This window comes from Westerdykella ornata (assembly GCF_010094085.1).
Source record: "Westerdykella ornata strain CBS 379.55 unplaced genomic scaffold EI97scaffold_67, whole genome shotgun sequence".
In the NCBI taxonomy this organism is placed as follows: domain Eukaryota; kingdom Fungi; phylum Ascomycota; class Dothideomycetes; order Pleosporales; family Sporormiaceae; genus Westerdykella; species Westerdykella ornata.
This window is the reverse complement of record NW_022986917.1, coordinates 18,829-32,360: the sequence shown is the minus strand read 5'-3', so window position 1 is coordinate 32,360 and position 13,532 is coordinate 18,829. Positions and strand designations below refer to the sequence as shown.

At 53.3% G+C, this 13,532-nt stretch overlaps 2 protein-coding genes across 2 annotated transcripts; one reads left to right on the top strand and one right to left on the bottom strand.

Annotated features, from left to right (window-relative positions):
- Positions 1 to 205: 205 nt before the first annotated feature.
- EI97DRAFT_488491 (major facilitator superfamily transporter) lies at positions 206 to 2,273 on the top strand (the record flags this gene model as incomplete). The annotated part of the gene is made up of 6 exons (XM_033802201.1): positions 206 to 470; positions 528 to 693; positions 766 to 1,005; positions 1,058 to 1,068; positions 1,124 to 1,391; positions 1,451 to 2,273. 6 exons carry the CDS (start codon positions 209 to 211, stop codon positions 2,259 to 2,261), a joined length of 1,758 nt encoding a protein of 585 aa, XP_033648859.1. The 3' UTR covers positions 2,262 to 2,273.
- A 286-nt stretch (positions 2,274 to 2,559) lies between these two features.
- EI97DRAFT_286839 (uncharacterized protein) lies at positions 2,560 to 12,353 on the bottom strand. The gene is made up of 9 exons (XM_033794411.1): positions 11,777 to 12,353; positions 11,421 to 11,687; positions 11,069 to 11,364; positions 10,793 to 11,019; positions 5,468 to 10,741; positions 3,819 to 5,417; positions 3,534 to 3,764; positions 2,766 to 3,481; positions 2,560 to 2,706 (listed from the first exon to the last, which is right to left on the bottom strand). Exons 1-9 carry the CDS (start codon positions 12,172 to 12,174, stop codon positions 2,604 to 2,606), a joined length of 9,111 nt encoding a protein of 3,036 aa, XP_033648858.1. The 5' UTR covers positions 12,175 to 12,353; the 3' UTR covers positions 2,560 to 2,603.
- Between the last annotated feature and the right edge of the window lie 1,179 nt (positions 12,354 to 13,532).

Sequence of the window (13,532 nt, the reverse complement as noted above, 5' to 3'; positions counted from 1 at the left end):
GCCGTTATACCTAACAAGTAGCGGCAGGGGCCTAGATCCTACTCGGATGGCCGGTCTGCGCTGCCGCTGTACCGCTCCTCCGTGCAACTAAACCCGGCAAACAACAGCCGGTGATACGATCCAACAACACTATAAATTGGTGACACTCCTATGAACCTGCACTACAAGTTTCCTGCCTCAAAAGATAATTCCCGCCTCGAAAGATAAAATGAGTAACAGTAGAGATAGTCTTGAAATCCGTACACATTCCAATTCGAGCACCGCCGCCGAAACCTACGCCAACGATGTCGAGCAACAGAATAACGAGAAAACAGAGATACAGCCTGCTGCACCGGGAAGCGACAAACATAGCCCGCAGACAACGGAAGATCCAGAGAGGCACGAATATGCGACACCTCGGGAGCTAAGCCTACTCTCGACAGTATTTACCATCGCGACATTTATGATCGCGATCGATGGCAGCATCGTCGGTATCCCAATCCAAACTCTCCGTACAAGCAGTAAGGATTGTGTCTGACTGAATCCAGCAACGGCAATTCCGCACATTACGAGCGATTTCCACCGGCTCGACGATGTGTCGTGGTACGGGAGCGCGTATCTGCTTACAGAAATGTCATTCCAACCTACGTTTGGGAGGTTGTATAGTCTGTTTGACGCGAAGATACTTTACTTAGCATCTATTCTAATCTGCAAGTATCTCTTTCGACTTCTCTGCTCGCAATCTTTCTAACGATGTATCATAGTCGAAGCAGGCTCAATATTAAGCGCTGCAGCGCCCACCTCCTCCGCGTTGATTGTAGGCAGAACTGTCTCCGGCGCGGGAGCTGCTGGCCTGCTTTGCGGTAGTCTGGCAGTGTTTGGGAGGTCGGTGCCTCTTAGAGCTAGACCTTTCGGAATGGCTCTTGTTACCAGTATGTATGGTGTTGCCGGAGTGCTGGGGCCGACTGTTGGTGGGCTTATTACAGATACGCGGCGACTCACTTGGCGATTCTGTTTCTGGTATGAGTTCTTTGCTCCCACACTGACAAATTTTGATTTCAATTTCTGATTTTGCTAGGATTAATCTGCGTAAGTATCTCTTAACTACGATGTTTGATTCCGGTCAAATCTAATACTCTCCCAGCGGCTGGCGCTGTGACCTTTGCGATCGCCTGTTGGGTTTTCAAGAGAAAAGAACCACTCCACGGTCAACTGTCGCTGCGCGAGAAATTCAAAAGACTCGATCTCTTCGGCGCATGTCTTCTCACAGCAGGTCTAGTAGCACTTTTCTTCGCCCTCCAATGGGGCGGAAGCAAATATTCCTGGTCGAGCCCAAAGGTCTACGCCTGCGTCATCGTATCTGGAGTACTCGTAACCGTCTTCGTAGTCCTCCAAACACTAAAGAAAGAACAGTAAGCCCACGCCATTTACCTCCTCTCTCGCCAGCATTGTCAATATTAACGACACGCAGAGCCACAATCCCTATGCGCATCTTAACACAACGTACTGTCGGGATGAGTTGCATTTTTAACCTCCTGACAGGCATGGCCTACAACACCCACATCTACTACCTGTCCTTCTACTTCCAATCCGCTCTCGGCACCTCCGCTGTCGTCTCCGGTCTTCGCTGTCTCGCCTACGGCATCCCGGGCTCCATCGCAATCCTCATAACCGGGTTCTGTATTTCCGCAAAGGGATACTACGTCCCGTTTATGTGGCTCGGGACTAGTATCTTCATCGCCGGCTGCGTACTCCTCCACACGCTCGACGTCAATTCGTCCGTAGGGCACTGGCTGGGGTACCAGATTTTAACGGGCGCGGGGATCGGCCTCGCGGAGCAAGTCCCCTTCATTGCAGTCCAAGTTGTACTGCCCCCCTCTGATATGCCCACCGCCTGCGCCCTCGTCGTATTCTCGCGCTGCCTCGGCGGCGCCGTCGGGCTCAGTGTGGCATCCAATCTCTTCTCCGGCGCACTGATCCAACGCCTCCAAAACACACAGGGCCTAAATATAAACGTCAGCGCAATATTAGCCGCAGGGGCGTCGGATCTTTCGGATAAGGTTCCGGAGACGCTGTTGCCGGCGGTGAGGAGGGCATTCGCAGCGGCCGTGCAGAGAGCCTTTGTGATGCCGATTGTGGTCGCGGGGCTGGGCTTGGTGTGCAGCTTTAGGATGCAGAGAAGGTACATTCCTGATGATCGGATTAAGGGCACAGAGGGGGAGAGTCAAGAGGGTTCTATGACGCCGGGGCAGGAGGAGGGTAGCGGTGAGAAGGCGGGGTGAAACGCTAGAAGCTGAAACAATGGAGTTACTAGAACTTGTGGTATTTGAATGCTCATCATGTTTTGAAGCGTGCCGTTGTTTTCAATAGAATCATCTGCACTCGCGCGCTAATGTTGCAAGTTTGCCCTGTCAATCTGTGGAATCTAGCTCAAGTCGTTACGAAAAAGTCTCTGGAAAGTGAACTCCAGCAAACAACAATTTTCGCATTTGGGGCGCAAATATCACCAGCAAAGCCATGCAATAAACGCCGGTGACCAAAATAATAAAGGATCAGATCGTGATACCCCTGAATTCTCAAAATACAAAACCATGACACCCGCCACAACCCCTTGAAAAACGCTCTTACGCAGCATCAATTAACGTCTTCATTACCACCGACGCCCTTTGCAAGCAATCCGCCCAAGCAATCACCTCCTCCTTGCCTGCAATAACTGAGAAGTGCGATCTGTAGTAACGCGGTTAGCTTCCATTCTCTCTCAACCCGAAAAAGATCCTTGAACTTACCCAGCATCAGTAACATAATACGTCATCCAAAACTTCTTCGGATTCTGCATGATAAAGCAACTCTCCGGCGAAAGCCCATCTGTATTTCCAAACATCTGATCCGGCTCCACAGTTCTTTCATACAGCGGATTCTTAAAAAGCGCAGGCACTTCCTCTCCCTCTTCTACGCAGAGCTCCAGCGCGCGGAGCGTGCGTTGGTAGCAGTGGCCCATGAATGCGTCTTTGATGGTTTGATTACGGGCATTGGCCGCGTCGAGCATGATCTCGAAGCGTTCGCGCGCGGGTAGGGACTCGTCGTCTGCGATGGTGCAGAAATGCGCGGTCTTGGGCGTATTGACTTGCACGATGTCCGGTCGGCCCTTGTGGTAGTGCGACATTGACACGGCTTCCCAGGATTGCGCATTGTAGCCATAGTAGTAGTAGTTGGCGAGTAGACACATGAGGTCGTAGATACCCTTGATGGGGAGACGGCGGTCTAGGAGGACATCCGTGCCGAATTCGGAGAGGATGACGTCGCGGTAGCCGAACTTTTTGATCTCAGACACGAAGCGCTCGCGGACTTGGAGAACGCGGTCTTCTAGGGCAGGGGTTGTCTTGAGTATGAACTCCTGCGGTGGCTGCGAGACACCGTTGGAGTGCCCGTTGACGTGTCGGGGGGGCTTATAAGTCGTTATTCCCTCCACAATTGCGGTTTGCATTGTGTACAGAGTCATTGCCTGAGAAAGATTAGCCTCCAGTTTTGAGGGGTGAGCTATGGGTTGAATTTACATCTATCATAGTGTGCTCGACATATGTGCCAGAAGTCGCGTTCTTGCATACTACGAACGCAATGGACTTGTCAACCCAGCGGTTGAAGCCGTCGCGCATCATCATTTGCCTGATTCTGTCCTCCGCATCGGTAGGTTTTGTCTCGTCAAGGCAGACAAGGAAGGCGGATGTTTCTACCATATCGATGGTTTCCTTGTTGATCGGGTCCAACTTGATAAGCGCGTCGCGATTCTGATTGAATGCAAGTCAGGAAAAGCGAACAAATACATCTTCGGTATGACTTACCTCGGCCCAAGAAGTGCGATCATCCGCGCTCAGAATGCTTGTCCAGTTTTCGTCAATGTCATCACGGTCCAAGATAGACTGGAAAATGTTGGTTAATGCTTCGATGGACAGGTTCTGATTTCCGTCGATGGGATCGACTTTGTAAATATGTCCGCGGTGGAAAACGGCTATATGGTCATTTCCAGGGAACTTGGCCATGCGATCGAGAGGTACGCCCGGCAAACGAGCGGTATTGAAAATGTACTGCCAAAGATCGGTGCAGTTTGCGGTTCCGAGATACGCCATCGGCTCCCATTTGTCTGCCTCGAGATCTTGCTTGCATTGGAAGGCGATCTTAGCAATCAACGCTGCCCGCTCTGCCTGTGTATGCTCCATTCCGAGCGGGTGAAAGGCCATGAAATTGTTGAACGGCGCTAGGGGCATGCGTCGCTGAAGATACATGCTCTGGAGGAAGTATCTATCCTGCCAGTTCTCGATTTCAGGATCATGGGCCTGCTGATGCAGACGATCGTAGCACTTCCGGCCCATGCTTCCTGGTTGCCTGAACTCTGCGACGTCTCTCTCCAGGGTCTGGAACTCTTCGGGCGTGAAGAACATTTTCGAGTTCTCTAGGTAGTCGTCAAAGATGGTTTCAAAGTCGTTGAGGGGCAACTTGTTGAGCGTCTTAAACGCTTTGCAGCAATGGAAGTCATGATCTCGACTCGAAACGGAAGCTGCTCCCTCAGGTTTGACCAAGGCCTGATCAACCGCGCCGTTTTCCACCTTCTTGTCGGGCTCGGTGCCTTTGGCGATAAGCTTAGATCTGGAAGCGATAGTTCTGGCCAAACTATTGATGTTGGAAGCATCGAGGACTTCGGACGTCTGCAATGTTGTCTGAAAGGTCCGCACGAGCCAATTCTTCAGCTCGATTGCGACGAGAGAGTCGAGACCAAAGTTGTCCATCGAAACATCCGGACTAATATCCTCAGGTGCGCAAGCGATAAACATTGCGAATCGCTGGCATATTCCACCGACAACGATGCTGTGGATTTCCTCCGACGTGGATGCCTGTTGAAGCATTTTCCCAATGTCCGTGCTGCTCGTCTCGGCCGTTTCTCCCTTCGCTTCCAGGTAGGGAATCTGACTAAAGACGGGATTTGCGAGCGCCATTCCATCGTGAACCGCTTCCATCGATTTTCGATCGAATCCGAGGATCAGTTGGCTGAGATCATCCTGGCGCGCTTGTGGACTCATGGCATAACCCAGAACGGTGAAGACTTCCTCGAATGACATGAGAGCGGTTCCAAGCCGCATCTTCTCTTGTTGTGCAGCAGGTAGAGAAGTGATTGCCAATGAGCCATCGACCGCGCCCAGGTTCACTGCCACATATCTGCACTTGGAGTTCACCTTGCTTTGAGCAAAAGCGTCCTGGAAGGCGTTGCCGACGGCATAGTTGGACTGACCGGCCGTTCCGAGAATCGCGGTAATGGACGACAACATGATGAAGAAGGCCAGGGAGTCAGAGACGCCAAAGGCAGCATCGAGGTTTTGAGTTCCTTGCACCTTGGGCTTGAGTGATGTGACATAATCGTCGTGGGACATGCTCTCGAAAGGTCGGTCCTGTAGACAAGTTAATCATATTTGAGGAAATAAGATTTGGGGGAACGTACGCGGAGAACCATTCCCGCATGAACAACGCCTTTTACTGAGGGTAGATTTGCAGAGCACCACGCAGCAGCGGATTGGACAGATTCTTTATCTGTGATGTCACAACAAATGATGTGCAGTTCAGCTCCAAGGGATTGCAGCTCTTTCTCAAAGGTCAGTTGATCTTCCTCGTCGAGCTTGCGTCGCGACAAGGTTACCACGTGTCCAGCACCGTGAGCAGCAAGGTACCTGGCAATTCTTCGCCCGAGATCCCCAAGACCACCGGCGATCACGTAAGAGCCATTCTTGTCCAGAATGAGAGGCTTAGGGCGCGCCACAGTCAACTTGACCTGGGTCTTCTCGTCGCAAACAAGAACAACCTTGCCGGTATGCTTCCTTGACTGAATAAGACGGAAAGCCTCCTCGATGTCGGTCATGGGGGTGGTCGTTATGGGTTTCACTGCCTGTAAGGTGCCTTCCTCGAACATCGAGAGAATCTTGCTGAGTCTCACTCTCATTTCAGCCCGTTTGATTTTAGCCAAGACCGTTAGATCCACAGCTGCAAACGTGACGTTCCGGTCAAAGGGCATCATGTTGATGTCGTTCTTCTTGTAGATGTCCGACTTTCCGATTTCGACGAAGGTGCCCAATGGGGCGAGGACTGCAAAGGAGTCATGGAGCGATTCGCCCGACAGCGAGTTCAGGACGCAGTCGACACCCTTGTTCTGGGTCAGACGCAGGATGCCCTGCTTGAATGTGCGAAGCCGGGATGAGAAAATGTGGCTTGGCGGAATATTGAAGTTGTCGATGAGCAACTGGCGCTTCTCACTGCTCCCTACAGTGCAGAAAATCTCCGCTCCAATGTTCTGCGCGAGCTGGATCGCTGCCTGACCAACGCCACCAGAGGCGGCGTGAATAAGGATGGTCTGCCCGCGTTGGAGCCGAGCAACCTCGACGATGCAGTGGTATGCCGTGCAGAAGATGATGGGGATAGATGCACCAACGGCAAAGGACATCCATGGGGGAATTCGACCACTGAGGTTACCGTCGATTCGCGGATGGCTCGAGAAGGGCTCCGCACCAATGCCGCATACGCGGTCTCCAACGCGATATTGATCAGTGAGTGCCGAGCCCACTCTGCGAACGATGCCGGCGCATTCGCCGGTCATTGTAACTCCAGGCACCATCTGACCCATGGCTATGAACACATCCTTGAAGTTGATGCCGTAGGCTCTGGCTTCAAGCTCCAAGTCAAAGGGTCCGAGGGGCTTGGACGGAACATCGTCGTCAACAAACCGAAGACTGCTTAGAAGTCCTGGAGTCTCCAATTCAAGCTTCAAAGGTCGATCAGTTTGTTGGTAAAGTCCGGATTCCACTCTTTGAGGATAAAGAGACTTTGTCACATAGTCGTTGAACTTGAAGTCGGTGTGGACACGGGAAATGAGAGTCTGTCCGTTGCTGAAAGTATACTCATCCTCAGTGGATCGTCTCGCACGAATTGGGGTGGCAAAAGATCTCGACACGACCTCTAAGATCAGAGCAACTAGGGATTCCGGGTGGGCAATGTCTTCTTGCATGTTGACCGTGACAAGTCGCATTCCAGCATTTTCGCGACGGACGACTCGGGCAAGCCCATTGATCATGCCCTTTGAGGGATGGAGCACATCGCCACCACTTTCTTGCCCGCTGAGCCAGAGGACGCTCTTCGCCCTGGTAAGGAGCGAAACGATTTGAGTGAATCTCTCTGTCGAAGGAGCGGCTAGCACCGGGTCTGCGACGTCATCCAGCACAATGTAGATGGCGTCGGCGTCCACAGGCGAGGCTGGCCAGCCACCCAACGAGCAGGCAAACCCTTGGCTCGTCAGGCATGTCGTGATGGCTTGAGCGAGAGCCGCGAACCCCGCTGTTTCCGATTCGCAGATGATGCTGACAGGAGGGAAGTCTGCTCGCGGAGGCGACTGCGCATCGCTTGCCGTTGCGACAATCAGCTGGGGAGTGGCGACATGCACCGGATGGAAGTCGTGGCCATGGTTCGTCGTCAAGCGTGACTGCCATGCGTCGGACGTGCTTGGCGACTGTGAAAGCACGATCATGCGTCCGCCAGTCTTCAAGAGCTTCCGCGAGTTGGCCAAACCTTCATCCAACGAGCCCACGCCTTGGAGAGCATCCGAGGAGGCAATGATGAGGTCGAATTCGCCTTCCTGAAAGCCTTGTGTGACAGGATCCGTGGAAAGATCAAGGGTCTTGAAATCGACGCAGTCGACCCATTTTTGGAGTATGGCTTTGCCTTGCTCCAAAGTCTCCGCGTTGATGTTGGTGTAGCTGTATTTGTCGAGCAGCAACCCTTCCGGACGATCGACAGTCTCCAGGACGGCCCGGGCCACGTCTCCGTTCCCGGCTCCGATTTCCAATATTTTCATATGGGGCTGCTTGAAGGACAGAAGCTGCATGTACGTTACCAGTTGGGGAACAACTGAAGAGCTCTGCGACTCGGATTGTTCCGCCATCTGCAACAATGGAAGGTAATCAACGTCAGGTTGCCACTTGAGACGATAGCTCATCTTGCGACTAAACGGGAGCGCACTCTCATCAAGCGGCGCTTCGCCAATCCCACGAAGAGAACCGCCTTTGATGGTGATCATTGGTTTCGGCGGTGCGCCCTCAGCAGTCTCCTCGAACACCATGATTTCCGCAACGGCGAAGCGAACACCGATTTCGGACAGGGTGGTCGTCGCAACCCACTTGGTGCCGGGTTCGCTGCCAAGGTTGCAGTTGATGCTCACCTCGTCGACGCCTGTGGGCATCACAGGACCGTTGCCGACGTTTCTGCGGTACAGAGGGATGCCGAGTTGAAACACGGCATCGAAGGACGCGGGGTGAATCAAATGCGGTTGCTGCCACTGCTTTGGCATTACACTCCTCACATCAGGGACGAGCACATTGGCAATGCCGCCCAGGGGCCCGACCTGTACTGACTGAATGCCGTTGAAAGTTGGACCATACACATTTCCGTTCTCGGCAAAATTCGCGTAAAGCTCGTCGTGGTCGATGGTCGTATCGCACGCATCTCTGATGTCTTGGAGTCGCTTGAGCTGGGAGGATATCATCATGTCTTCTTCACGGAAGCCTTCGACGTCGTCCTTTTTAGCTGCCCACTCGATCATGACGGAGCCGGAGCAGTGCTCGTGCCAGACATCCTCAGTCGATAGGGCCATGATGCGGAACGTCTCCCATGTACGATCAGCCAGATGTTTGCCAGGTCTCAGCGTGAGCATAACTTCAACGTCCGCCGTTAACCCATCTGTACGTCGCTCGGGGATCATAATTGACTTTGTGAAGGTGACGTTTTTTAGATGGACACGGGACATGACGCCCTGTATCTTCCGATCAATAGCAATTTGGCGAGCTGCTTCGATGGCCATGGAGAGGTATGCAGCGGCGGGATAGATTGCAAAGCCGTCGACCACATGGTCCCGCAGCCACGGAAGACTGTCGACACCAAGGAAGTTCCGCCACGTGGGCTCATGGTTGGTTGTTCCGGCAACACGCAAGCCCAGGAGATCGTGCGGTGGATGCGCACGGAAGCGATGTTGCTTGCTGAGGTTCGACTCATAGAGATAGCTTGTAGAATGGTCCCAAGAGTATGGCGGGAGATCGTCAATCAAGGTTGCAGGTTTCGCAGGGTCGTCTGCACCAAGTGTTGCTTCCAAAGCCACCGGATAGCCAAACTCAAACAGCTTCCCCGCGGTCTCCAAAATGCTGAGAACCGCGTGACGGCCTCTTACCAGTGTAGGGAGGTAGTTGGACTTGAAGCTCGGCAGTCCAAGGCCCTGGATGATCTGTCTCACTGGGCCACCCAAGGCACCATGTGGACCAACTTCCGTAAGCAGTGTCAGCGGTGCCGGCTCGATGCCCACGAGTTCAGTACGAACAAGGAGGTCCAATGCGTTTCCAAACCTCACAGGAGAAACGAGATTGTCCACCCAGTACTGCGCATCAAACCCCCCTGTCTTCTGCGTGACACTCACAGAAGAATAGAACTTAATAGCGTGATTCGGGGTCCGTGCTTTCACGTGCGCAATAGACGCGAGGTACTCGGACGCAACCTTCTTCATGTGATGAGAGTGATACGCCGTATCCACCTTCAGTTTCCGATTGAATATAGACTCCTCGTCGAGATTCTGCTTCAGCTCATCAATGGCAGCCTCGTCACCTGAGATTGTCGTGCTGACGGGAGAATTGACACAGGCAACATTGACGAGTCCTGTGCGGGTCTGCTCAATGTATTTCTGGACATCGTGCTCGCCTAAACCGACGGCCATCATCGCGCCTTTGCTCGAAATAACTCGTGCGCAAGCTTTGGACATGAAGCCTCGCCTGTATGATATCTCCAGCGCCGCTTCGTGCTCGAGGGCTTCTGCAGCATAAGCAGCGGCTATCTCACCGCTGCTGTGGCCGAGGACCAGGTCAGGCGAGACCCCGAATGTCTTGAGGAGGTCGACTAATGCGATCTGGATTGCGGTAGTAGAAGGCTGAGAGATCTCAGCATCGCCGACTCGCGACCCTTTCTCGTCTTTGGAGAGTTCACCAATTAAGCTCCAATCCGCGCCGAGGGCTTTGAGAATGGAATCGGATTTCCACATCGACTTCCGGAAAACCGGCTGGTGCAGAGTAAGTTCGCGACCCATTGCATGCCACTGTGCTCCCTGACCGGTGAAGAGGAAAACAGAGCGAAAGTTCGTTACGGACTTGGTGATGCGCGGCTTCTGTTCGAGCTGATTGAGAAGATCATCATGGTTTGAGGCGGCTGTACTGAACCGATATTGCAGTTTCGTCCGGCGGGTGGAGAGAGTGTATGCGAGATTGCGGAAGTAGGACTCGTCCTTTCGGGCGGAGACCCATTGGTGCAACTTGGAGACCATAGCCTGCAAGGAAGCCTCGGACCGGGCGGACAGGACGAAGAGCTGGGAGTTATCTCCTTTGTCGGAGCTGGGGCTCATGGTGTCGAATTCGGTTGGGTGGCCGTTCGTTTCAAGTGTTTTAGACTTGGAAGGTCCCTTGGAGTACCCGTTTGTCCCGTTTTCGAGCTGGATGACAGTTGTTCCATGTGTACCATTCTCGAAATGGACGCCATTCGTCCCATTTGTGCCATTGGTAGAGTGAGTACGCTCTATTGGTTCCTGGTATGTTGACGGAGCTTCCAAAATGACATGGGCATTGGTGCCTCCATACCCGAAGGAGTTGACGGACACACGCCGGACAGTGGTTTCGGGGAGGGGAACCATTTCTGTTGCGACCTTGGAAAAACATGAGTAACCGCTATCGTATTCTCTCGCAAAATGACTGACCTTAATCTTCCTCTCCTCAAGATGCAGAGTGGGCTTGGGCTTGATAAAGTCGATATTGGGCGGAATGTTTCCATGTTTGAGGATGAGGATTGCTTTGAGCAAGCCTGCGACACCACTAGAGGCTTCTAGATGTCCAATGTTCGACTTGATGGAGCCAACATACAAATCACCCTCTCGTCCGTCTTTGGTGAAGACTTCCGCAATCGATGAAATCTCGGCGCTGTCACCTGTCACAACTTTAGCGCTCGTTTCAAGGGTTGTGAAGAGCCAACATACCGGCCTGCGTTCCTGTGCCATGCGCCTCAACATACGCAGTTTCCGCTGGGCTCAGACCAGCATTACGATAGACTTGCCGTATAAGATCTGCTTGAGCAGCGGGATTCGGGAGTGTGAGGCCGGCGGTCTTGCCATCCTGGTTCAACCCAGAATTTCTGATGATAGCGTGGATCTTGTCGCCGTCACCGACGGCATCCGCGAGACGCTTCAGAATCAAAGTAACAACACCCTCACCTCGTGCGTAGCCGGCGCCCCGGCTATCAAAAACATAGCATTTCCCATCCGGGTTCGTCATGCTAAGATGATGCGTTAGTCGAAGCGCTCTTAATCAAGGACGAAAGTGAGCACGTACCCTACACTGCTCATGGGAATGATCTGGTCTGGAGTGAGCACTAATTGGGTTCCGGCGACAATAGCCATCTTCGATTCCCGTGCTCGCAGCCCATGGCATGCCTGATGCAGGGCGACCATGCTTCCCGAACATCCAGTGTCCACTGTGCTTGATGGGCCCTTGAGATCGAAGACATAGGATATTCTGTTGGATAGAATTGCAATGCCAGTGCCGATCATGTGAGCTTTTGGGGTTCTCGATATGTCCTTGTATCCCATGCGTTCGAAGCTGGAAGGGTAAACGTTAGCTCGCATCCCTAGGACATGGTACACAGTTGAAATCCTGGGGAAATCTCCGCGTGGGAATAGGGAACTTACTCGGTAGCATATGCTCCGACGTGGACAGAGGTATCGGAGCCTTTGATTGACTCTAACGTCTGTCCAGCGTTCTCGAGCGCCTCGTACGCCGTCTCGAGCAAAATGCGCTGCTGCGGGTCAAGACAGTGCGCCTCATGAGGATGGATGTTGAAGAAGCGCGCATCAAAAGCACTGATATCTTGATCCAAGAAGTATAAGCTCTTGGTGTTGATGGCTTCCTTTGCCTCTGGATCGGGATGGTAGAAGGAATCTTTATTCCACCTGTCTGCTGGTATCTCTCGCCAGCCACTTCGTCCCTCTGATAGCATGTCCCAGAGCTTGTCTGGGTTATCTGAGCCGCCAGGAAGACGGCATGCCATGCCTATGATGGCAATAGGACTAGGGCGGAGGTCGGCCATGCTTGGTACTGGGAAACACGGCGCTGGGGTGCAGAATCAGAAGGTGGGATATTCCGAATAGCGGGGCGAAAATAGCAAGGAGAGAGAGGAGCGAGAGAAAAATGAATTGCACTTCAATTCGGTCAACCCCTAAATAATTCTGTAGGAGGACTCCGCAGACGACTCCGGGTCCTGATATGAAGGAGAGGCCATCTTGGGAGCTCACTTATCAGAACCATGCCGCGAGTCAGGATCATCATCCATGCCCAACTTCCAGAATCAACACAATGGGTGACGGGGGAGTTGGAAAGCTGCCAATAGTTTCAGTTGGGTGGCTGCTTCTGGTCGAGTAGTGCCGTTGGCTGCCGGCGAGACTCTTTGATCCTGCCGAAGATGGGATGCCGACTCACCAGCGCTGACGGGATATGGGGTGAGTGATCCGTATGCATCGTAGGCAGAGTGTGTGTTGATGTGGTAGGATGTTGGTTGGATTTAGATGCAGGATGGGCCCATGCCCCACGGGGTATCTACTACCCCAAGGCCTGGTGAGACGGATTCGAGCACCAGGGTCCAGAGTCCCTGCAGCTACGGGTCAGCTACGGGTCGACTATCCGCGAAGCGACGTTCGATTAAGCTTTTATCAGGCCCGTGTTGGCGCCAACCAAATGAGGCAAGGCGCTGATTTGAGCTGCACTTGGCGTCTTAGCTCGACTTAGCTTTCAGGTGGTTAATCTCCAGGTATACTCCGTACTCCGTACATCCGGATAGGCGACCACACATTACACAGTACAAGTACTTCCCCAGGCGTTCGACCAATTTGAGAGCCTTGGTTAGGCGGCCCAACCTTATCATACTGGTAATACTCTCAGCGAACGTGTCCCCACCTCCCCACCTCCCCACCGTACGATGCCGGCCGGCCTGATCCGTCCAGCCCCGATGTTGATGTTTTCATGAGTTCGGCAGCGTTGGAGCCGTACCATCTCGTTCGAAAGCTAGGATGCGGAAAGGTGGTTCCAATTCTCGAAGAGAGGTTTAGGATTTTAGCCGGAATGCTGCGCCACCAACACGCTTTGATTGATACACCGCGGCCGAGATCCTCCAATCACGTTCAACCAAGTCCCTGAACGTTGGCCCCCCACCCTCTCCGCCTGGTTGACGTGCAGATGGAGAGGCCAAGCGCCCACAGTCTCGGTTTCAGCGGCCGGAACCAAGGGAACGCAGCCGACCCCTCGGTCTCGACCGCGACCCAGCAACGGGTCCCTCGTGTGGTCTCCCGCCATTTCGAGCAATCTCTGCCTCTCTGTTGGATTCCTCTGCCGCTTGCCCGTTGAGGCACTCATGGCACAAATACCGACAAGCGCGCGGATCCCTCACCTTAT